General features: G+C 40.5%; 1 protein-coding gene across 1 annotated transcript; it reads left to right on the top strand.

Moving 5' to 3' along the window:
- Positions 1-916: 916 nt before the first annotated feature.
- LOC147463809 (expansin-A11-like) lies at positions 917-23657 on the top strand. Its single transcript, XM_086529569.1, has 3 exons — positions 917-1221; positions 2721-3024; positions 23247-23657. The coding sequence occupies exons 1-3, from the start codon at positions 1038-1040 to the stop codon at positions 23551-23553; spliced, it is 795 nt and encodes a 264-aa protein (XP_086385695.1). The 5' UTR covers positions 917-1037; the 3' UTR covers positions 23554-23657.
- The last annotated feature ends 957 nt before the right edge of the window (positions 23658-24614 follow it).

The raw sequence follows: 24614 nt of genomic DNA on the forward strand, positions 1-24614 counted from the left end.
TCTCTCTCTCTCTCGTCAACAGGAGCTCGCCATAGCTGGCCAAATGGAATGGTCTCTCTCTCTCTCTCTCTCTCTCTCTCTCTCTCTCTCTCTCTCTCTCTCTCTCTCGTGAACAAGAGCTCGCCATAGCTAGCCGAATGGAATGGTCTCCCTCTCTCTCTCTCTCTCTCTCTCTCTCTCTCTCTCTCTCTATATATATATATATATATATATATCCAGAGCACACTCCCCACTCCCCCACTCGGTTGACTGTTGGATTTCCTACAATCGTTGCGGCATCGGTCCTCTGCTAACCACCTCGCTTCCGAGCTCCTGCCACGTGGACGTTTGAAAAGGCTCTTCCATAGTATGGTAATATAGATTGTTGTATAGTTCTATAGAAATAGGCTAGACTATTTGCCCATCTAGAACGCTCTTGAGATAATTAGCCTAGTTGCCCGTCTCTAGCACTCATTTGTGACTTGAAGGTTGGAGGGTTCAATGTTTAAAAAAACCTAACTTTCTACGTGAGAAGAAGCTCAAAACAATGAGCGTTGGCCTTGGGGTAAGTGATGACGTATACAAAACTCTAAAAGTCAAGGGCTTGAAAACTAGTGGAGAGAAGTCAAAAAGAAAGAAAAAGGAAAAAAATAGGAAAGGCAAGGAGTAACAATGTTTTTTTTTTTTGGCAAGGTCAGGAGGACTCAGGAGTAAACGAGACATGAGGTAGCCTAGGAGGCTTTTGAGGAGACAAGATCCACCTTCACTTCATGTGTGAAGCCCATAAAAGCAAGGCGGAGGGGAGGGGGGCACACTTAGAGAGGGCGGCTTTGTTGAGAACGCAAATGGGGCCACGTTCTCATGCAAAAGAACAGGGCCCGATGCTACGTTATATAATGCAGCTCTCAATACTTGCACCTCTCTTTCTGCTCGCATCATCAAGACTAGGACTGTAGAACGTCAAAGGCTCTCTCTCTCTCTCTCTCTCTCTCTCTCTCTACACACACAGGCCCGCGCGCGCGGTGGGTTCCATCCCTTTGCAGGCGACTACGAGCTACATGCAGATGTCAATGGCCCACTTACGAGCTCTGGGCACTAAGGCATCTCTTCTTCGTCTTGCGATGGCGTGGGTGCTGATGGGCCTTAATGCGACAGTGTGCAACGGAGCGTACACACCATCTCCCACATGGAAGAAAGGCCACGCGACCTTCTACGGGGGCAGTGACGCCTCCGGCACGATGGGTAAGTGTCTCCACCCCCTCTTTTCATGATATTGTAATCCGTATGGGGATATATTCACATCGTTTTAAATAGTCATAAATTTTTTTACAGACTTAGTAGATTCGTTATAGTTTTTCTTAAACAGGACCTTTCAATAAACACTCTGAAAATTTTTAGTGCCACCCTACGATTGAAAGTAAGTTAACGACTGAAAGTACTCAAAACAAAACATATAGCTTGGTCCCAAGGGTAATCACTAAGGCTTACCTTATGGTATTAAGTCAACCAATGAATCACTCAAAACATGTAGCTTGGTCCCAAGGTATTCACTAAGGACCAAGGTATTCACCAAGGGTTACAATATGGTATTACATGAGGATACGATAGTAGAGTTTTGGTACCCCCCGTGTGCACAGAGGGGGGTAATCGTAAAACAAAGTGTGAAGTGATGGATGTGATGTGCTTGGCCTCCCGCACACAAGGAGTCAAAAAAACCTTTTATATGCATGCTGTTTTCACTAAATAGCATGTTTTTGGAATTATTTGACCACCACGGAGCAATTTGTGCAATTGGCACACAAGTGAGAACACTGGAATTGTTTTGATTTTTAAAAATCGTATTCTGATTCCTGCAAGAGTTTTCTAGATTTGAAGTTCTAAGAATAATCCGCATTATTAAGAACTTGACATTACCATTTTCATTAGCTTTAGGAGCGTTGTGGAATATATAATTTATCTCCGGTCTAGAGAGAGAAAATCATGATTTATAGCCACAAATCTTTATTCTGAGCACACAGAAGCCCAAATGCATGGTCATTATTAAATTCTCCTGAGAGATAAAATGCCTTTGGACTCTTGCCAAAATACACGTTTGGTGACTTTTTTTAATCTTTGAATAATTATCTGAGATCTCAATGTGGAATTGTACTCATAATAGACATTTCTTTATACACTGCACTAATAATATGTTCTCCATATAGTGAGGGTTACTTTTTGCATATACTAGTTAGAAAGACGAAGCCATGTGTATAAGGTTCTTGAAATTTTGGTTCACAAGAAGATTTAGACATTTTCTCATGTAGGAAAATGGAGTCTTTTTCAGTGCTTTTCATACAATGCATAACATCATGAGCTTCTGCTCGAGAGGCACCACATACCTAGCTAGGTATGATTGAGGGCACGGGAACCCCCCCCCCCCCCCCAACCCGACCGAAAGTCACTATGTGAGAATCTTCTTGTGTTTCATGTATGTAATCAGCTCTATGTCGACTTTTTCCTGAATGATACCATAAGCCATTCAAGCATAGAACTCTTATGTTCAAATACTATAATACAAAAGTATCGTTAATTCTCAGCGAAAGGTTCGTAAGCATTAACCCTACCTCTGGGTGCCTTGTCACAAACCAAGCAAGTGTTTTTGTCAGCCCCTCGATTGCAAGCTTGTATCTAGAAGTCAAACTCTCGTATTTTGTTAAGTATGTTTCTTTCGCAAATTGGTTGATGTTTGTAATGCAATGCAGGTGGGGCGTGTGGGTATGGAGACCTGTACAGCACAGGCTACGGGACAGGGACAGCAGCATTGAGTGCGGCACTATTTAACGGGGGGGCAATGTGCGGTGCATGCTTCGAGATCAGGTGCTACGGTGGGGCCAGTGCCGGCTGCTTGGTGGGGACGTCAGTGACGGTAACAGCCACTAACTTCTGCCCCACGGGCAGCTTGGGCGGTTGGTGTGACCCTCCGCGCCAACACTTCGACATGGCTCAACCCTCCTTTGTCCAAATCGCCCAGTTCGTTGCTGGCGTCGTCCCCGTCAAATTCAGAAGGTTGGATCACCTCCCACACACTTCATCCTTGCTTACTTTTTGGAATTGCAAATTGGAATGGGAAGAGAGAGAGAGAGAGAGAGAGAGAGAGAGAGAGAGAGAGAGAGGCAATTCATAATGTAAGGCAACCAATCTCTATAATCAGTGGCAAGTGGAAGTAACATAGGAGGACAACAACATGGAGCAATGGGGGTGATTGTGTGGACATTACATGACCCATAATCGTGTTGATGCATTCGAATTAGTGTGTATTTTGGATACATTTACCCTTCATATTCTTAACATTTACATGCTTTAATGGGTAAGGTATGTCCAACAGATTTAGTTCTCCATGTCATACTACCATGTTTTCCCTAATAATAGTGACATGGTTGCGTTTTACTTTCGTAAATAACTAGTTCTTTTTTCCCCAACAAAGCAGTGCATTTTATATTAACAGAAGAGAGAAGACAAAATTACATCGAAGCAATCCCGTATTCCATGACTCACATGTCCGAGACCAAACCATAACCAGGGAGACTCTCCCTCTTTACAAAACATTGCCTTGATACAAAACATAATGAACTGTCGACCATATACATCATAGACAGAAGTACCGACCATATACATCATGGACTCTAGTGTCACCCAACTGCAGCATACAACATAGATTACTCTTTCAGAGCATTGATCATGCCTTGCATCTTTTCCATGAAGCTTTCAGCTTTGGACACAACCTCAAACGCCTCCCAAGAGGCTTTCTGATTAGCAATCAGCATGCTCTTTATTTCCAGCAGTTTTCTCTTGGTGAAGGGAAGCTCGAGATCCTCATCATCCATTTCCATGTGAGCTTTCTCTGCGTCTTTGATAAGCCTGTTCCTCAGATAGTAAATGTTGACTTCGTTGATTTTCAGTTTGAAGACCTGTAGATTAAAGTCCACAAAAAGAGCTCTCAGGTTCGGAGCCTGGTAAGCCTCAGTAAACACATAACTGTTTCTCAATTTCCAAATGATCCATAAGAATTTAGCCCTCGTTTGGTTCAAGTAGTAGGTCAAGATTCCTATGGTTCTCTTCTGATGGGCTCGCTGTACAACCCATCAAGAGGTTCTCCCCCTCCACACTGCCTTGGTGCCCTCCCCTTTCTATCTCTTATGTGCCTTGTACAGCGAGCCCGTCAAGCTACCCTCCTCTCATATCTCTACTTCACTCATAGCATGCTTGGACTCCCTACTCGAGCCCATCGGGAGATTCCATAGGTATCTATGTGCTCTTACGATCCATCTCTAATGCACGAGGCTAATTGGTGTAGCCCCCTCAACAAATTATGGAAGAGGCATTCATGGAAAAACGGTGGGAGGGAGTCATGGAGAACATCTGGAAGCCAAGGTGGCCTCAATATATGAAGATATTTCTGTGGAAAGTGATATGGGGTGCTCTGTCAACGGGTGTAAAGATACAAGAAAGAGGAATTGGGTCCGATCGTTGCTAAGGGTGCAGAGTAGCTAGTGAAGATCTAGCCCACCTTTTCATGGGATGCTAGGCAACCAGTGGCATGGCTGGGAAAATATGCAAGTGAATTCAAAAAACATTGCAAATTAAGTTCTTCAAGACTGATTTGTTCTTTGGTAGTAACAGGTTGGGAAGTCCTGCTCTTCTTGTCTGCACTCAAATAATCAGGTACTTCTTTCACCATATTTGGCAAGCAAGGAACCGCCGCGTGTTTGAGGGGGATCTGGCTGTGGCAAGCTTTTGTAGAGTGACGATCCACATGATCGGAGGCAAACAAGCCTCAGAGGACTGGTCTAGAACAACACATGTCATGATGACATCTTGTAATAAGTAAAGCCTAGGAGTAGTTGTGGTTTCTCTTTCAAGCAGAAAAATTGTAATCCTTTGACCCTTAATGCTCCGTCTGAGCTCGAGGTTGGTGTATATTTTTGATGTTCTTAATACTATCCCACTCACAATTGTGCGTTTTGCAAAAAATTAAAAAAAAAGATCCATCATTGGTTAGCAACCTCCACATGCAGTCCTACAAGTGATACACAGCTTACAAGCTTTGTGCTCACATGTAACCATCACATAGGCTTGAGAAACTCCATGACACGGCAGTTTATAGGACACAAGAGCAAAAGACAACACAATCAAGCTCTGAAGAGAAAATTAAATCTAATATGTAAATGGAGAATGTAAAATGGTCCATGAAGGAAAGGGCCTTTCCCAAAAGAATGAACGGTGTGGAGGTTGTGCACAAAAAGGGAGGTGGGGTACTTACAACCATGAATAACGCTCGGTTGAATCTTGTAAAAATTTTAATGCTCAATAGAGAGGTGGTAAACCTAATACTTATGGGTATATATAACTTAAAAGGTGATGTAATGTGCAAAAGATCATATCATCATTGCTTATTTTGATTGAGGATCCAATAATGTGCAAAAGGTAATGTAATGTTCAAAAGATCACCATCATCATTGCTTATTTAGATTGAGGATCCAATAACAAGACTTGGGCTTGCATTCATGTGCTAATTACACCTTACATTAAAATTTTTGTGAGATTACAGAAAGACCGCATCGTAGCAACTTCACCTAACAAAACAACTTGTCCTATCAAACTACACAATTTTTGTATGTCTTGTTTCTACCATGAAAGACATTTCTTGAACCAGAAGATCCCTTCTATCTACCTTTCTCATGCCTTGCCAATGTAAGCTTCTTCTAATGCGCTAGATGAATATAGCCTAGATGGACTTCCCTATAGCCTAGATGACTAGATAGGGGTTATCGTGGGCCATGTGTATGATAACCTTTCTTTAGGGAGATCCTTTGGGACATAATCATTTCATATTGTAAAGATATCCATCATGAACCGAATAATTTTGTATGATTGGCTTTCGATCATCTTTCTTCTCGAGTTATCACTAAGTCTTTTAAATTTAGGATCAAGATGAGATACATAATTCTTTACCTCATCAATAATAATCAAACTATCCATAGGGTGGTCACTTTTTAAAACGTGTACCATACCCCACGAACTAATTGTAGGGGAATATTTATGATACTTACTTAATGCATACAATAGAGGGGGTAGGATTTTTTTCAAAGTGTAAAGATTGCAAACATCCATGAGTATTATTGATAATCACTTGAATGCACATGGTATAGGTAGGGAAATGTTTTTGTTGGTATGGTTGCTTCTCTGGTCACGGGTTGCCTCTCTTGTTTTGGTTATCCGTTGTGGTTTCATAGTGCTTATTTGGTGCCGTGGCTCGACTTGTGTGCAGGGTCTATGTTGTAGATTTTTTGGATTTCAATCATACAATACTACTCACTATTGTGAGTTTTTTTAAAAAAAATATAAATTTGTATATCAATATCTATCTACCTTATTTGTTGCATGTTAAGAGTGAGTTGGGTATGTAAGATAGTTTGTCCATAGCTTGAGAGTGCGTAGATAGCTAGAATTACCTAATTATAGATAGCATAGCTTGCCTCCTATGATGTAATTCATTGGTCTCTATTCTTAGACATTTTTTATTAAGATTGCAAGCATCAATGGGGACTTGAAATTGAGTGAAATTCCTTAATAAATTTGGAAAGCTTCAAACTTCCAAGTAAAGCAAGCATGGACTTGAAATGATCCAAAATCTGCATGTGGATAAGCAACCCTTTTGTCCTAGATTTTGTTCTAAAAGATCATGCAAAGAGGCTACTATTTTCACATAAGCTTGCTCTTAGAAATCAATAACTAGTACAAGACTTTTGACCAAGATCTATGTACTTACTTATAGCAATATAAGCTTCTTACTAAAGGACATGATTTGCATTCAATTCATCCTAGATACAAAATTTCCAACTTGAGTTTTGAGGGATACTTCCTAGTAATGGTGTAGTATTATCTATATGTAATCAAACCAAAAGAATAGAAAAAGGACTTGCTGTAGTTGTTGTCATATAGCTCTTCTACTATAAGACAAAGATATGTGTCCATGTTCTTGACTTTGTATTGGTCCAATACAATCAAGCTTTTCTTTTTTTCAAAACTCACAATGGTGAGTGGATTATATTGATATATCCAAAACATTACATATTCATGACAAGCCATGGCCATTTTAACGAACCATAGGTACATCGGCTGATGAGGAAGCCACCCCACGACCATAGTTGAACTCATACTTTCATCCTTGTGTGTTTATTATTGCAGCACCCAGTGTTCTATTCCACTCCTCTGAGTTCCTTTTCTTTTCAATGGCGATGATCGTTGCCTTGCTTTCTTGGACTAGCTCTGTGAACTTAGCTACTTCCAAGGAGTTCTCAAAGATCCGACAGTTCCTTGTCTTCCAAATGTGCTTAAAGTAGCAATACCTTACGATTTTTGTAGCAATGAGTAGTGCTTGTCTCTTAAATGTCTTCCCTCCCAAAAAAAAGGTTGTTCTTAAAGAATCCTATTTTCCAAGTTTTTTGGATCCATTGTAGACCTTGCCCACCAAACCACCGATTGACAGACATTCCTTGAAAAGGTGAGAGGGTCTTCACAAGCCGTTCTGCATTGTGAGCATCTGTCTAAAGCAATTCCCCTAGCAAGGACATTCACTCTAATTGGCATGGCTCCCCATAGCACCTTCCATAAGAATACCTTCATTCCATGCGGCCATTGAGGGTGCCATATGGCCTTTACTGTCTCCCATCTTGACCCTAGCCAATTTTTGCCCCATTGTTTATTGAGCAAGGAGAACCAATCATGTGATTCCATAAGGGTGAGATACACATCTTTAGTTTGCGGTTTCAAGAAATGTATGCTCACAGTCTAGTGCCATGCTTTCTACTCGAGCTTGGATTCACAGTCCGATAGATACCACCTATTGAGTCGTTCTAGGGATCTACTGATCAGTAATCTTTTTGGTCCCCACTAAGGCTAAACTCAAAGGCTAATTGGTCCATTCCTTTCCATCATCCTCTATTGTAGTCCCATAATTGGTCTATACGTCTAATACCTTTGTTATTAACCTTTTTGGCAACTTCCCTCCAGAAGGGATTCAGAAGATTGCCTCCAACCTTAGAGATCCAAGGGGAACATTGAGATAAAGAGTTGTGGAAGTACCTTGTAATCTCTCCCATTCCAAAGACTTCATTGCTTTGTTGCATTTTCAAGTAAGATCACTTGTCATACTCCCTAGTTTTAGGATGGCCCACTACGAGGACGATATCTTGTTGTGCACTTGAAGCCCTTTCCACTGGCCACCTTGAGAGCATATTCTGGAGCTTTCTATCATATCCTTGGCCATAATAGCCCAATTTTGATCTTGATTAGCAAGAGCTACAACAAACTTGGGACATTGAATGTCCGCGTGAGTGCTAGGGTTAAGGATCCCAAGCCCACCTTGCTCTAAAGGTTTTGCAACTGTTTCCCATTTCACCCACTGCTAGGATTCTGCATCTTTAGTTTTGTTCTTCCTCAGAAATCTCTTACTGATTTCAAGAACTCTTTCTAGTGACATTTAGCTAGCTTAAGCAGTGGACCATGGAAGGCTATATAGGGTAACATAAAAGAATTGATAATCTTCACTCTGCTTGCAAAGGGGAGAAGCACAAACTCCCACCTTCACATCTTGATCTTGACTTTCTCCATAACCGGCAAGAATCTCTGCTTATGGGTAACTTGCACCCCAAAGGGGCTACCGGGTCCCGAAATATCTTCCCTTGTGACACTATCTCCCCGATCCACATAGACGGATTAAACGAGCTGTTCTCAGAGAGAGATCAATCTAGATTGTTCAATGCTACTCTTAGACCCTGAGGCTAAGGAAAACGTTTGCACAATTTCTAGAGACTTCCTGATCACCTCAGGGAAATCCTTAAGGAAGAGCAGGGAGTCATCCGCAAAACAACATCATTATGGGACGCCGGTGCTTTAGTTGGGAGCAACAAATTTGTTTGGGGATAGGCTTAATGAGGCTTCTTTTGATGCTTAGGTCCAGGAACCCATCACCAAGGGCTTAGTTAGCCATTCTCGTGATGGGAGACTTAAGATAATCCCAAAATTCCAAGAGGAACTCAATAGGCAGTCCATCCCAACCCTGGGACCTCTCTTTGCCCAGATCATGTAGCACACAAGAGCATTCATCCTCAGTGAACACCTTCTCTAGAAGGTTGGCTTCAAAGTGGGATACCGTCCTTTTGACACTCCCTAAGTGGGTCAATCTTGCATCGTCTATCGTCGGAGAGTGGGCCTTGGACTGGCCTATGATATGTTGCAGGTGGTTGAGCAATAACAGAGCCATTTCATTGTTAGGAAATAAGATGTAGCTAAATAGATAATTGAGTAGATTACTTAATGGAGAGAGACAGATTTACATTCACGAGATTATAGAGTAGAGAGAGAAAGAGAGTACACACAATATACGTGGTTCACCCAATGTGGGCTACGTCCACGGGAAAGCATCCACTCAATGGTTTTAGTACTTCAAAACAAGAAGTAGTTTACAAAGGGATTATACCCTTAATGGAGCTCCCGCCTTGCTTCACTCTCACCACCTCACACTCACCTTGTTGCATCAACTTCACACTCTAAAATGTGTGTAGAAATGGCCTCCTTTTATAGGCCAAAAGGGTTGCCCTCTCTTATGAGAGGCAGCCATGTGTAGCCGCCCTTGTGTGAATAAGTCCAAATCGGACCCTCCAATCCGCCCATGTGTGGCCGCCCTTGTGTAGACAAATCCGCTTTTGAATTCGGCCACCAACCATTGACTTCCGACCCACCGACCATTGACTATCGGCCACCAGCCAACCGACCGGTCGTTTTCCGACCACTTTTCGGCCGCCGTCCGGCCATAATATTCCGGCGAAAAGGATTATTCTGGCGAGAGAAAAAAAAAGTCTCGGGGGCTTCCGCCCCCGAGGCCCCTAAAGTTGCCCCTGATTTTTTTCCGTGAAAATTTTGGTTTCCAGCGAGTGATTTTCCTTCACGCACGATGGCTTCTCCTCATAATGGGGGCCTTACAAATGTGCACTTTTACCACAGAAAATTACAAGGGTAAATCAGGCTCCATACTTAACAATCTCCCAACTGATCTCCAAACCAAACATGTGACTGCTTTCCATTCTGGCTTCTTATCCTTGAATTCCGATTGAAGATGAGCAAAAGCTCAACTTCTCCTTGTTGACCACCTTTGTAAACATGTCTGGAGGATTTTCACTTGTATGCACCTTTCCTAGCTTTAGTTGTCCCTCTTCCAAAAGAGTGCGTATGAAGTGATATCTCACCTCAATGTGCTTTGTCCTTGAATAAAAGGCTGACTTCTTTGCAAGATGGATAGCGCTTTGGCTATCATTGTACAAGACACAATTGTCTTGTTTGAATCCAAGCTCTTCTAAGAATCTGTGAAGCCACAGAATTTCTTTACTTGCCTCCGTCATTGCTACATACTCTGCTTCCGTGGCAGAAAGTGAAACCACTTTCTGCAGCTTTGAAGCCCAGCTTACTGTTGTGCCTCCAACTGTGAACACATAGCCAGTAGTTCTCCTTCGAGTATCTTTGTCACCTGCCATATCTGCAATAGCATACCCTTCTAGAAAAATATCAGTTCCTCCAAAATACAAAGCATTTGTTGTTGTACATTTTAGATACCTAAGTATCCACTTCACAGCTTGCCAATGCTCTTTACCTGGGTTGTCCATGAACCTACTCACAACTCCCACTGCATGTGCAATGTCTGGCCTTGTCCAGACCATAGCATACATTAGAGAACCTACCGCTGCAGCATATGGAACTTTAGACATATAGGCTATCTCCTCTCGTGTCTTTGGACACATATCCTTCGTTAGTTTAAAGTGACCAGCCAAAGGTGTAGAAACTGGTTTTGCATTTTGCATTGCAAACCTTTCTAGTACCTTCTTGATGTAATCTTCTTGAGATAGCTTTATTGTCTTCTTTGTCCTGTCCCTTGATATTTTCATACCAAGTATCCTCTTTGCAGCACCTAAATATTTCATTGAAAAAGATTTAGACATCTCCTCTTTTAGGTCTTTGATGTCCTGTATGTTAGCACTTGCAATCAACATGTCATCAACATACAACATTAGGATGATGAATTTCCCATCTCCCAAATTCTTTGTGTAGATGCAGTGATCTGAGTTGCATCTTGTGAATCCATGATCTAACATCCATCAATCAAACTTCAAGTACCATTGTCTTGATGCTTGCTTTAAACCATACAAGCTCTTCTTTAATCTACAAACCATTTTCTCCTTACCTTTTACTTCATACCTCTTTGGTTGAAGCATGTAGATTTCCTCCTCTAAGTCACCGTGAGGGAATGCCGTATTTACATCCATTTGCTCTAGATTTAGATCATGAGCAGCCACAAGGCTTAAGACAAGCCTAATTGAGTTCATTTTTACAATAGGAGAAAATATTTCATTGAAGTCAATACCTTTCTTTTGAGAAAACCCTTTTACCACAAGCCTAGACTTGTACCTTTTCTTCCCACCTTTTTCTTCCTTTAGCTTGTACACCCATTTGTTTTGAAGTGCCCGCTTACCTTTAGGTAACTCAAACAACTTCCATGTTTGGTTGCCATGTAGTGATTCTATCTCCACTTGCATGCTCTTCGTCCATTCTTCTTTGGATTCATGTTGCATAGCTTCTTCGTATGATTCTGGCTCTCCAGAATCTGAGATCAAGAGATGGTTGAAGGAAGGAACAAACCTTTCTGGAGGTCTACTTGCTCTTGTAGATCTTCGGGGAATGGGTTGAGGCTCCTCATTTGGTTGACATTGTTGCACATTGTCACCGTTTTCAGTCCTTGAGTCTTCACCGTCCTCAAGCTCCATGTACTCATCACCTGTTTCTTTTGTTTGTTTTCTTTTCAAGTAATCTTTGTACATATTTTGTTCGTTAAAAATTACATCCCTACTCCTTAAGATTCTACCATCTTCAGGATTCCATAGGCGATACCCAAAGTCACCTTCTCCATAGCCAATGAAGAAACACTTTTTGGACTTTGCATCTAACTTTGATCTTAGGCTTCTATCTATATGCATGAAAGCCTCACACGCAAACACTTTGAGAAATGCATAATTCACCTGTTTACATGTCCATGCCTCTCTTGGAACCCCCCCATCCAATGCCGTTGAGGATGACCGATTGATTAAGTACACAGACGTACTTACAGCTTCCGCCCAAAGCTCAAGCGGTAGGCCTGCATGTAGGCGCATGCTTCGTGCTCGCTCCATGATTGTCCTGTTCATCCTTTCCGAAATCCCATTTTGTTGAGGTATCCTTGGGGTTGTCTTTTTCTTTCGAATGCCATTGCTAGCACAAAAGCTTTCAAAAGCTTGGTTACAATATTCGCCTCCATTGTCGGATCTGAGGCATTTAACTTTGGTACCTGTTTCATTCTCCACAAAGGCTTTCCACCTTTGAAATATGGAAAATACATCGGATTTATTCTTCATGACATAAACCCTGTTTTTCTAGTCGCATCGTCTATGAATGTTACATAGTACAATGAGCCACCAAGTGATGGTGTACTTGCAGGACCCCAAACATCAGAATGAACCAACTCAAGTTTTTTATTTTTTCTTTCATTTCTCGATTTTTGAAATTTTACCCTCTTTTGTTTACCATAAACACAATCTTCACAGAACTCTAAGTCCACTTCTTTCAAACCTGGTAGAAGCTTCTTTGTTTGAAGGATTTGCATTCCTTTGACACTCATATGTCCAAGCCGGTAGTGCCACACCGCACTGTCAACTTCTGTAGTTGATGCACAAGCTGAAGGTTGTGTGCTCATAGTACATAAGTAAAGTGTACCGGTCTTTTCTCCCTTGGCAACCACCAAAGATCCCTTTGAGATCTTCCACCGTTTGTTTCCGAATGCAATGTTGTGACCTTCATCGTCCACTTGTCCTGTAGAGATCAAATTTTTCCGAAGAGAAGGAACATGCCTAACATCTTTAAGCTTCCATTCATTTCCGTTAGCAGTTTTGACAGAAACTGTACCTTTGCCGACAATCTCACAAGATTCATCATCTCCCAAGTATACATACCCAAAATTACCTTTGGTGTAGTCTTGGAAATGTTGCTTATGTGGTGTCGCGTGGAATGAAGCCCCGGAATCTACTATCCAAGAATTAGACACATTGTCTAATGAGAGAATTAGAGCATCTTGCTCTACTTTACCTGCCACATTGGCCTCTGATGTTGGCTTGTTGTCTTGAGACTCAGTCTCTTTCTTCTTCTTGGACAAGCAATCCTTCTTGACGTGACCCTTCTTGCCGCAGTTCCAACATTCAAGAACTGACTTTGTGCGTGACTTGCTCCGTCTTGAGTGATCATGACCCTTTTGGGTTTTGAATCTCTCCTTAGGCCTTCCTCTTGTTTCCACTGGCAGTGCAGCACTTGATGATTCTCCTGTGCTTCTCCTTCGTACTTCCTCGCTTAAGAGAACACCCACAACATCATCAAACTTAAGAGTATTTGTGCCAGAAATAGAATTACTTACAGCCATCACAAGGCTGTCCCAACTATCCGGTAGAGATGATAGTATAAGGAGAGCTCGCACTTCGTCATCAAAATTGATTTTCACCGATCGAATTTGACTTATGTTTGTGTTAAAGTCATTTAGGTGTTCTGCAACTAAACCATTCTCTGCCATCTTTAGATTGAACAAGCGCTTCATGAGAAATACCTTATTGGATGCCGATGGTTTCTCGTAGAAGTCGTCAAGTGACTTCATCAAGTCCTCCGTGGTCTTCATCTCCGAAACATTGAAGGCCACCATTGACGCCAAGCTTAACCGGATTGTTCTCAGTGCCTTTCGATCAAGGACAATCCATGCTTCATCTGCCATCGTTGCGGGCTTCTTTGCAAGACCGCCTAGTGGCAAATAGAGGTCCTTCTGGTAGAGATAGTCTTCAATCTGCATCTTCCAATGTTGGTAGTTTTTTCCGTTGAACTTCTCAATCTTGAGCTTCCCTTGCTCCGCCATAACTCCCACTCAATTCAAGGAATCCTTTCCTTGAGATAATTTAGCTACGAGCAAACCTTGCTCTGATACCAGTTGTTAGGAAATAAGACGTAGCTAAATAAATAATTGAGTAGATTACTTAATGGAGAGAGATAGATTTACATACACGAGATTATAGAGTAGAGAGAGAAAGAGAGAGTACACACAATATACGTGGTTCACCCAATGTGGGTTACGTCCACGGGAAAGCAGCCACTCAATGGCTTTAGTACTTCAAAACAAGAAGTAGTTTACAAAGGGATTATACCCTTAATGGAGCTCCCGCCTTGCTTCACTCTCACCACCTCACACTCACCTTGTTGCATCAACTTCACACTTTAAAATGTGTGTAGAAATGGCCTCCTTTTATAGGCCAAAAGGGTTGCCCTCTCTCATGAGAGGCAGCCATGTGTAGCCGCCCTTGTGTGAATAAGTCCAAATCGGACCCTCCAATCCGCCCATGTGTGGCCGCCCTTGTGTAGACAAATCCGCTTTTGAATTTGGCCACCGGCCATTGAATTCGGTCACCGGCCACTGGCCATTGACTACCAGCCACCGGCCAACCGACCAGTCGTTTTCCGACTACTTTTCGGCCGCCGTCCGGCCATAATATTTCGGCGAAAAGGAATATTCCGGCGAGGGAAAAAAAGTTCGCCTCTAAGGTGAACCCTTTCTGTTTTTTGGTGGTTAAGAACTTAAGTTTGTCAGTGAGCTGATAGCGCCATATCTGATGGTTTTTCTTTCATCTAGGACTTGCAATTTTGATGGCTTTTTGAATACTCTTGGTCAAAATATCCTAGGCCCTAGGGGTTTTTGAGTCCACATCTTTCAGAAGCTTTCTTAGATCTTTGCGAGCCAAGCTTTTGAAGAGAGGATCTTTGAATAGGTGGGTCCCTATTGATAGTAGATTTTTAAACCCTTGTGGATAATAATCTTCTCCTTTGTTTTTTTTCAATTTAATTCTTAACAAAAGGTGATGTGACAGGCACTGTGAGGTCATCACCTTCATTTCTAGGCTTGCAGGTATTCAATCAACTTGGTGAGAGCAAAAGCAGTGGTCCAGTCAAGAAGCCATACCGGCATATCCCAGGCTAGTGTATGTAAACCCCTACAAGATGCTCCATGGGCCTATTTCCCACATGTCCACCAATGCCTACTTCTCACATAGAGTAAGCCACTTGGACCTTTCAGGACCAGCTAACATTTTTGATGTGCTAGTTTTATCCCTTCTTTTTCCACCATAATAAAATTACCCACCAAGAGCCATTCTCCTTCAACCTGGATATTTTTAGGTTCTCCCATAGTTTATCCCTTTTCTTTGTTGTAGAAGGCGTGTAAACATTGATAATAGTGACAACATGATCAATCCATTTAATCCTTATTCCGAATGCCCTCCCATAAGGATGATTAAAGACTTCTTTAGCTCAAGATCCCTGTCCACAATAGCGAGGACGACATTGAATCCATTAGCCCCTCTCCATAGAAGACCAACTTCTTACCCATTGTATACTTTATTTTTCTTGTGGCATCAAGGTTGTGCTCTTGGATGTCCCAGAAGCTGATACCCTTGCATCTTCTGACTTCCTCCCAAAAAAGTGAGCTCTTATTCTGGGTTTTGATCCCCTTCACGTTCCAAGAATGACAGACCAACTATTCCATTATTGAGAGAGGGGTATGAACTCTTCCACTTCAAGGAATTCTTCTTCAATGCCCTTTTTCCTCCTATTCTCTTCCATTATCTCAATCCCATTCCCTCAGTGACCTTTAGGTTTTCAGGGTTCTCATCCCAAAGAAACTCAAAGATATTCTCATAAAAGAAGGGGGGTTTGGGGGTATCTGGTGGGGCTTCTTTCATCTGTCCCACTACCTGGGCCTTGGATTTGAAGTGCTTACACAAAATGTTGGATACTTGGTGTCATCCTTCTTCTTTCTTTCTAAACATGGGAGACAAAACAATCTTTTGAACTAGAGAGGATGACGGTTTCCTGTAGGCAATGGACGTGAAAATAATTGGGGGTGGCCTTGCCATTGCTAGATTGGGTTTTCATGGGTTTCTATACATTCCCTTTTGTCTCTTGGTCGGAGTTAAGGTGCCTATCTTCCTGTGTCTTCATTGTACCTTCCTGTGGAGTCTTCTCTTCAGTATCCATCTGTCCCGTTGTTCAACTTTATCACTCGTGATGGGGCCTGGGGTTGTTGATGACGTATCTAGACACGATCTAGAAAAATGTCCAAATATGTTGCACTTGAAGCATGCCCCAAACAAGGTACCAAAGTTCAATGGAATGACCTTAAGACCAGCTTCGACATTCACTACTAGATTCTTGGGCTGGGCCTTCTTGAGATCCCACCATATATACACCTTATTTGGCTACATTTCCCACTACTCTATTAGATGGTACAAAGAGAGGGGTACATAAGGCTACCGCAAGGTCTTTTAAATTGGTTCTTAGCCACATCGAGCTTAGACACATCGAGATTCTTGCCTCAAAACAAAATGCAATCATTAGGTAAGAATGTATCAAATTCTAATTTCAGTCAACTTTTGTAGAACTTTTTTGCATCAACCCTTGATTTTTCCATGGCATTGCATAGTGGCAAGATGTTGCTAGCCTAGTACCTTAGTCTTATCCCTAAAGGGGAGGTTTTCTCCTCCACAAACGCACATGGTTATTCTTGTAAAAGACCATTTTCATGCCTACCTTCTCATGTGGGTTCCATGGTTGGGTTATGGCTCACGTACATATTTATAAATCCCTTGACAACATGGACCTCCATGAGATTATACACACACTTATGCTAGATGAGGTATTGGAGGAAAAATGAAGAGAGAAAATTCTTGTAAGAAAAGTCACCTCCCAAGAAGTTCTCCCTTTATGAATGTTTTATCAAAACCACAATGTTTTCTTGACAATAATTTAAAATTGTGTACTTGAATTTTTCTTTCTTGTATGTTAGTTGTGTATGTATGGTTAGTGGATGTAGGGTCATTTTGCACGCCCTCATGAAGCCTCTCCTTGCTACCTCCTTAGGCCTTTAAAGCTAGTCTAACTAAGTGTGGGAAACATTTATTGTCACTTTGAGCATTCTTTTCAATCAATATTACATAAGTGAATTTGATTGCAATTGGTCTAACTTCTTGTAAACCTTGATCCCATTGTTTAACAATTCGTTCATCATCAGCATAAACAACTCAATTAACTCAGCTCAATCATTTAACACCTTTTTCTAAAAACTCATTAATGCCATAAAGACTTTCACTTAAAACAAATTTGAATAGAGATTGAGACTTGTAAATGGACTCTAATTGCTCGTTACATTGCCTACAATGATGTCAACATACAAAAAATATATGTTGTTCTTCAATAGAAAGGATTTTTTGCAAAAAGGATGAGCCAAATATCTTGCTTCTCCCATTACACAATCATCCTACAAGTTGCATATCCTTGGTCATTCCAGGGTGATCTTTTATTCTTGGATAGCACAAAGATCTATGTCTTCAAAAATCTCAACCATATACCCCTTTGTAGCTTCTCTTGGATTTCCTTGAGCACCAAATCCTACTTAAACTTTTGCATGCCAAAGTTTAAGCAATAAGTTTGTAGAACTTCTTTGACAGTATGAGCAAACAGGGATCTTCAAATAAGAAGCTTTGAACTCTTTTGTTAGTGCCTAATCTCTGCAAAAGTTTGACTATAGTGATGGACTCTTTGACCACGCCTTGGATGTGGGGTTGCAACACCTAGTGCCCTTCTTGGCACTAGTTTCTTCCATTTCTTATAGAAGCTACTCTTGCACTCGTGGCTTGGTCAAGGGGAACCTACTCCTCTTGTTGTGTTGCCTCCTCATACTCTTTATCATCATCTTTCTCATTATTTTCTTCATGTTGTCCTTGAGCATTATCTAGACATTCAAGGACTTTCTTGCCACCTATAGTCAATCATGCTCCCATGGAACATGGTCATCAATAATTTTTATTGGAGGAGGGACTAGACCACTACCTACATCTCATTGTGACCTTAAGAGCAAGGTTTCTATCATTTGATGCCCTCCACATGAAGGTTGGAAGGGGGAGATCTTCACACGCCTATTACATGGACCCAATATAGATATCTTTTGTTGTGTTGTTGAACGGAATGATGGGTTTCCACAAGCTATCTATAGAGGCCCTATTTGGCCTGTTTAACATTGAAAAAAAAGTAATAATGTTTACCATTTTTTTTCTCCCTTGATCATTTCAGCATCTTATGCATGATTCATACCGTGATCTTCATTAGGGACCTAAGTTTTTTTCACAAAAGTGTTCCACTTTTGGACACAATTATGTACAAGGTTTGTATTTCTTTGAGAATAGTAGACATTGTATAAATGCAACAACACCTCGCTTGCATTCTAGATGTACTTTATGGTCTTCGTCTTCACGTCACCTCCCAAGTTCAACTCTAGCATCAAATGTCCCAATATTTGGCACCTCAAGGTTTTTACATGTAATTTGAGAATTGATGATTATGTAATTCATGGCATCCTTGAAAAGATCCATTCTAACACTTAATTTGTCTCCTTGGGTACCTCAATTGTGCAAAGCCATCATATCTCCTCTGAGTATACATTGAAAGATGAATAACGAAGAGATTTATTCAATAAGGTCATACTCATGATTATCTACAACTTTTCATGATTTGGCATTCACGCAACTTGAGGACAAAACTCAACTTGCTCCCATGCACTATAAAATAAATAGAGGACCAACTGCTCCTTATTTTCTAAGAGCATCCTTGATGAGATGGTGGAGGCTAGGTAGCCCTTCAAAATTATACGAGCCTCATCACAAATGCTTTGCATGTCAAGATATATCACTAGATTAGATGATGTGCGTGGCACATGCTCAATGACCTTTGTAATTTTTGTCACTGATGGTGCCTCAAGAATGGTCAAAGTATTCTCGAGGCAACTATCCAATAGACTTTCACAATCTTGAACGTTACCACTTCCATATGCCTCTTTGATGAAGTTCCTTATAAACACAAAGACACAAAAGCATTTCTAATTAGATTCTTGAATGTCTTTGAGCCACACATTTTGTATGTTAACACATATCACAACACGACCATCCATTTGCAAACCTTCTTACCTTGTGAAAGTGTCTCAATAGCATTAAGGGTTCACTACCAATCCCTCCCAAGAAATGGTGTCTCTTTTATGTGCAAATCTATGTCCTCTAGCGTGGAGCTTGCCCCATCTTTTTCTTCAATATTTCCCATCACTTGATGAACCTTTCTCTTGAATTGTGGTAGCTTTGTTGGAGGTCATGGAAACTACAGTGCATTGCTCGATGACAATGGTGCTCCAGCTAGATAATTGTCTTTTTCTTGACTCATGCATCAATAGACTTGTGTATTATCCAAGGAGCACTCAACCTCTCTTGCCAATAGATTGTAGAAATGTGTAGATATTTGTAAATGGTGGAGGCATTCTAAGAACTGGATCATTTGATTACAAAACCCCTTCTACCCATAGGTACACATTTGCTTGCCCTACAACTTGTCAATCTCTTGCTAGAGCCACCGATCCTTGAGCATTTCATGGTGTCCATACATATTGCATACCAATGGTTTGAGATGGACGTGATGATGGCGATAGATTGGTGATTTTCTTTAGCATCTCCATTCAATAGACACAATGCAAAGGAGAGCATAGAACCAAATGTTGTTAGGAACAAAGATTAGAGAGATCATGGATTGGGGGAGAGGATTGATTATTTTTAAAACATGATACTCCACTCAATAAGGTCTAATTTGGATAAGAACAACTAAGAAAATAATAGTTATGGAATGTGTTTTGGAGAGAGATCAAAGATATATGTTTTTATAAAACACAACAAGCATTGATTGAGGAATAAAAATGGAAAAGGGGTCCATTATTAGAGGGAAAGAAGATCATTTTGAAAGATTTTTCAAAAACTCAATCTTTGAATCCCCTTCATCCACTTCTTTATTGTTAGGTGGAAATTGGGTAGTTATTGTCAATAAAAGTTTAGCATATGTTTTGGAAGAAAATCAAAGGTAAATGCTTGTTCAAAAGAGAATAATCATTGGTTGAGAAATAGAATCTAAAAATGTTAATTCTTAATCTAGCTACAGTAATAGTGGAGACCCTCTTTAGAATGAAAGAAGAGCGTTTCGGAAAAAAAAAATCAACTTTTGGGCTTCCCTCACCTTTGTTTTTTCTTTGGTAGTAAGTGAAAAGATAAAGAGTGAATGTAGGGATTCTAAGTTGAAAGTCTATTGTTCTTGGGCAAGGGGGCTAGTATCCTTAGGTAAGAGGGCTAGAAAAAAGGCTAGATAGATGGGTATACTTATGCACTTTGTCCCTTGATTACTTAAAATATTCCCCCTTAATTCCTTAAAATTACAAAACCTTAGAAGGCCCCTAAAATTTCCAAAGGGTTCCTAGTTTTAGTTGCTAACTCATTATAATACAAGGTGATACATTTTTTCAAACAAACTATCAAGTATTCCTCTCACATGTTAGGAAAGAAGAATTCCTTGAGAAAACTCTCAACGGTTCTTTCTCTTTTCAAATTTAGGGGAGATCATTGTATGTCTAGGAAAGTCTCTCATGACCATGTTTCCCTTTGATTAGACTTGGGTTTATTCCTCTTTGGTGATAGTTGGTAGTTCCAGAGCCAAGATTGTTCTAAAATAAGAGGAACAAGAGGAATTTAGAGACTTAGAACATGATCAAAATGGACCTTTTAGTATGGGTAACTAAGGGACTCTTATAGAAGAAGCAAACATGCTTCAGACCTATTCCTTGATGTTTTCCTTGTTTCTCGATGAACCTAAACCCTACTGTTTATATGAGGACACAAAACCTTAAAAATGCTAGATAGTGTTCAACTATAGGTATGATGGTTCACAAGACTTCTTCTTTCTAAATATGATGTGGATCATCATGGAAAAGCACTTTGGCAATGTGGGTGACCAGATCCATGCACCAATTCCCATTTGGAGTCGAGAGAGACTATGTGCAAGAATATGTGTATCTTAGAGTGATGTTTTTTGGTCCAAGACTTTCACTAAGAGGAGTAGCCTAGGTCCGGTTTGGCAATGTGGGTGGTTGAATTCTTGCATCAATTCTTATTTGGAGGAGAGAGAGACTATGCACGAGGATATGTGTATCTTAGAGTGGTGTTTTTGGGTCGAAGACTTAGCCCAGGTCTAGATCGGCACAAAGTTATGTAGCATTAAGAATCTCACGAGACAATGTGCTTAGATACAATGTTGAGAACCTTATACGTACCAATTTGTGGTCATTCAATACACTAGTGACACCAATTGTATGGATTAGAGGTCTAGGGATCTAGACTATACCATAAGCCCACTTATAATAATGCTAACCTGAAGAAAGGTGATTATGATGGTCAAAATAGTCTTGAGAAACCAATAGTCGATATTATTTTATGCATGACTTGATGTAAGCTATCTAGTCTACATTTTACTATGAGAGCAAAGTTGGGGGTGGCACATATGGTGGTGGAGGCACTTTTCAAAGATGACTTTCTTACATAGATTATGGGAGCTCCCTAATTATAGATATTCTAGCAATGATACCTTCAAGAAAACTATCATAAGAGGGGAACAAGGAGTGTTGGCAATCCTAGATGACTACTAAGATGAACTGGTATGGATTGAATATAGACTCTTTCCACACTTCAATGATAGTTTGGACCCACACTTTCCCTCAATAGTCCATAATTGAATCAAGTTATTAGTGCCAATGTCTTGAGGAATGAGATATAGAAGACTTAAATCCAATCGCCAATCCCTTTAGGGTCCCAAATGAGGTTTTACTACAATGATTCTATAAAAATTCTAGTGGATGGGTTCATTATTCAACCACAATTTATGGATGCACATCTCTCTAATGAAATAAAAGTTTCCATCGTCAAGATTCTCACTTCCACTCACACGCTAAGAACATAGACATGTTACCACTAGACCAAATATGTGAGTTTTGCAACTATGGCTTGAGAAAGAGGAGCATTACATACTTAGACATGCAATATACTACGATCTTCAAGTATTATTGCCTCGTCAAGGAGGGTTTGGGACCCCTACTTCATGTCATGGAGTACGAGAACCATAGATGCCTTGGACTCTTCCTTATAGAGATCCAAAGACATTGCATAGCACTCTTATGAGGAGATAAGAGAATAGCCCACCCAAAATAATCCATACAAAGACAAATTATAGATTTCTTTTATAGATTGACCCTTGTAGGAAATCACAAGTCATAGAAGAAAAATCACCCCAACAACCATTACAAAGACCACGTCATGGAGTTCTACTAGATAAAGCCAGTGTGCTTTGTTGAGCGTGAAGCCTAGAACCTCAAGGACCACAATAGAGAGAATCACATCAAAATACAACCAAAGCCATTGTTACAAAACATCAAAGACTTTCATTTTCACTACATCAAAGGTCCTACGTTGGACATCATTGTAAAAGGCATCATTGGATGATTATGAGAGGACTTTTTCTCTAGCAGATCTGTATATTTTTTTAGCACTTAGTTTTAGATGCTATTTTTTATTTTTGTTCATCTTTTTAAAAAAAATAACGGCTTGGATGTATTTGATGTTTTTCTCATACGCCACATCCGCCTTCTCTCTCTCTCTCTCTCTCTCTCTCTCTCTCTCTCTCTCTCTCTCCTTCCTTCCTTTATTCACCCACTAACTATGTTTCTCATTGTTTGAATCAAATTTTTTTCTCATTATGCTTTTCATCAATTCAAACATTTATTTAAGAAATTTTTCGTGGTATTAAACCACGTCTCATCACAACACATAGAATGAGATGCTTGAAGCTTTGTTATGTTGTCTAATTTTCAAACACAACCCCAAAGTCAATCTTGTTAAATTAAAATAAATTTGTGTGTGTGTGTGTGTGTGCGCGTGCGCACGCGGGGGCATGCATCTAGATGTATACATTGATAACATGCATGCACACACACAAATTGTGTACAAATATACCAATATATGCATATTTGTAGGTATTTGGGTGTTTATGTGTGTACTTATGCATACATCTATTGGGGTGGGGGGGGGGGGGGGGGCGGGGCGGGTTTGGTTTACATATGAATATGTGGGGTAAAGAAAGATAGGCGTAGGCTTGAGCAACTAAGCATCTCATTTTTTCCTCCATTAATACTTTTCTAATTTTGTGTATTGTAGGGTGTGCTGCAACAAGAATGGGGGAATAAGGTTCACCATGAATGGTAATGCCAATTTCAACTTAGTGCTAATAACCAACGTTGGCGGAGCAGGGGATGTGATAGATGTCAAGGTTAAAGGCTCAAATACAGGGTGGCTTTCAATGACCCGCAATTGGGGAGATAATTGGCAAATTTCTATTTCCCTTGTGCACCAAGCCGTCTCATTCAATGTCATCACTAGTGATGGTGTGTCATGTGTTAGTATCAATGTGGTTGACTCAAGTTGGCAGTTTGGGCAAAGCTTTGTTGGCAATCAGTTTACCTAGCTCCTTTGAATGGATATTTTGGATGTATCTTTTACCCAAAATTATCGTAAGAGTTTCTCATTGCCGTGATTGTTTCCATTTTTTAGGCATAGGTCGTGGTGGGCTCATATTTAGACCCTAATCGCCTTTCAAAAGTTCATGCATTGGCAATGTTAGGTTCCTATCTAGATCCTACCAATATTTTCCATACTTTTACACCACACGATGGTGAGAATCTCTCTCTCTCTCTCTCCCCTTCTCTCTCCTTTGAGTGTTAATTTATAACTTGTCAATTTTTGGCACACACTTTCTTGCTCTCTTTAAGATCCAATCCATTTTCGTAAGTGTCACAAAGTGGTTAGCACATTTTCACATCGTACTCTCTCGATAAGAGGCTTCTCTTTGTCTTTGTATATAGACATCCATCCATGTAGCAAAGTCATAAAAAGTGACATGTTGAGCCTCAATACTCCTTTTAAAATAAGATTCAAAGCTTCCCACTTAATTTCTTGTTCTATTTTATTGATAGAATCAGTAAGAAGATCTACAATGGTTAATTGTTTCACTTGAAGGGCAGAAAGAGTTTTCATGAGGCTCAAACTATGCTAGATTTATTTTTTGTCCATGCTCACAATTATGAGTAGAGATGTTATACTATCTCAACAAAAAATGTACAAAGAACCTCAAGCACAACTTGTGCCTTGAGGGAACAACATCATCAACGAGGGGCTTTTTGGTTACAAAAATAAGAGAGTTACTAGGGAAGATACATTGGAGGGTTACACACCCAAGATGGCTTTGAAAGCTTGATCCTAGATTTTATAACTCTTGAGTTTTCCCATGTCAATGAGCACATCCTTGCTTTCTTGTACAATCTTTAAGAAGCTAGCTATCAAGAGATCTTTTTCAAAAAGATGTGCCAATAGTCATATAATAGAAGCGACCAATTCGGGTGTAAAGGCACGCTAGGTTGGGGTTGTTGTTGGGGTTCATCAACACATGCAACACACACTCAAACATGCTATCAGGCAAGTCTTGGCACACATGCTAACTGCAATTATGTGATTCAGCAAGATTTGACT

Source organism: Adiantum capillus-veneris, chromosome 2 (assembly GCF_014529385.1).
Source record: "Adiantum capillus-veneris isolate H3 chromosome 2, ASM1452938v2, whole genome shotgun sequence".
NCBI classification, from domain to species: domain Eukaryota; kingdom Viridiplantae; phylum Streptophyta; class Polypodiopsida; order Polypodiales; family Pteridaceae; genus Adiantum; species Adiantum capillus-veneris.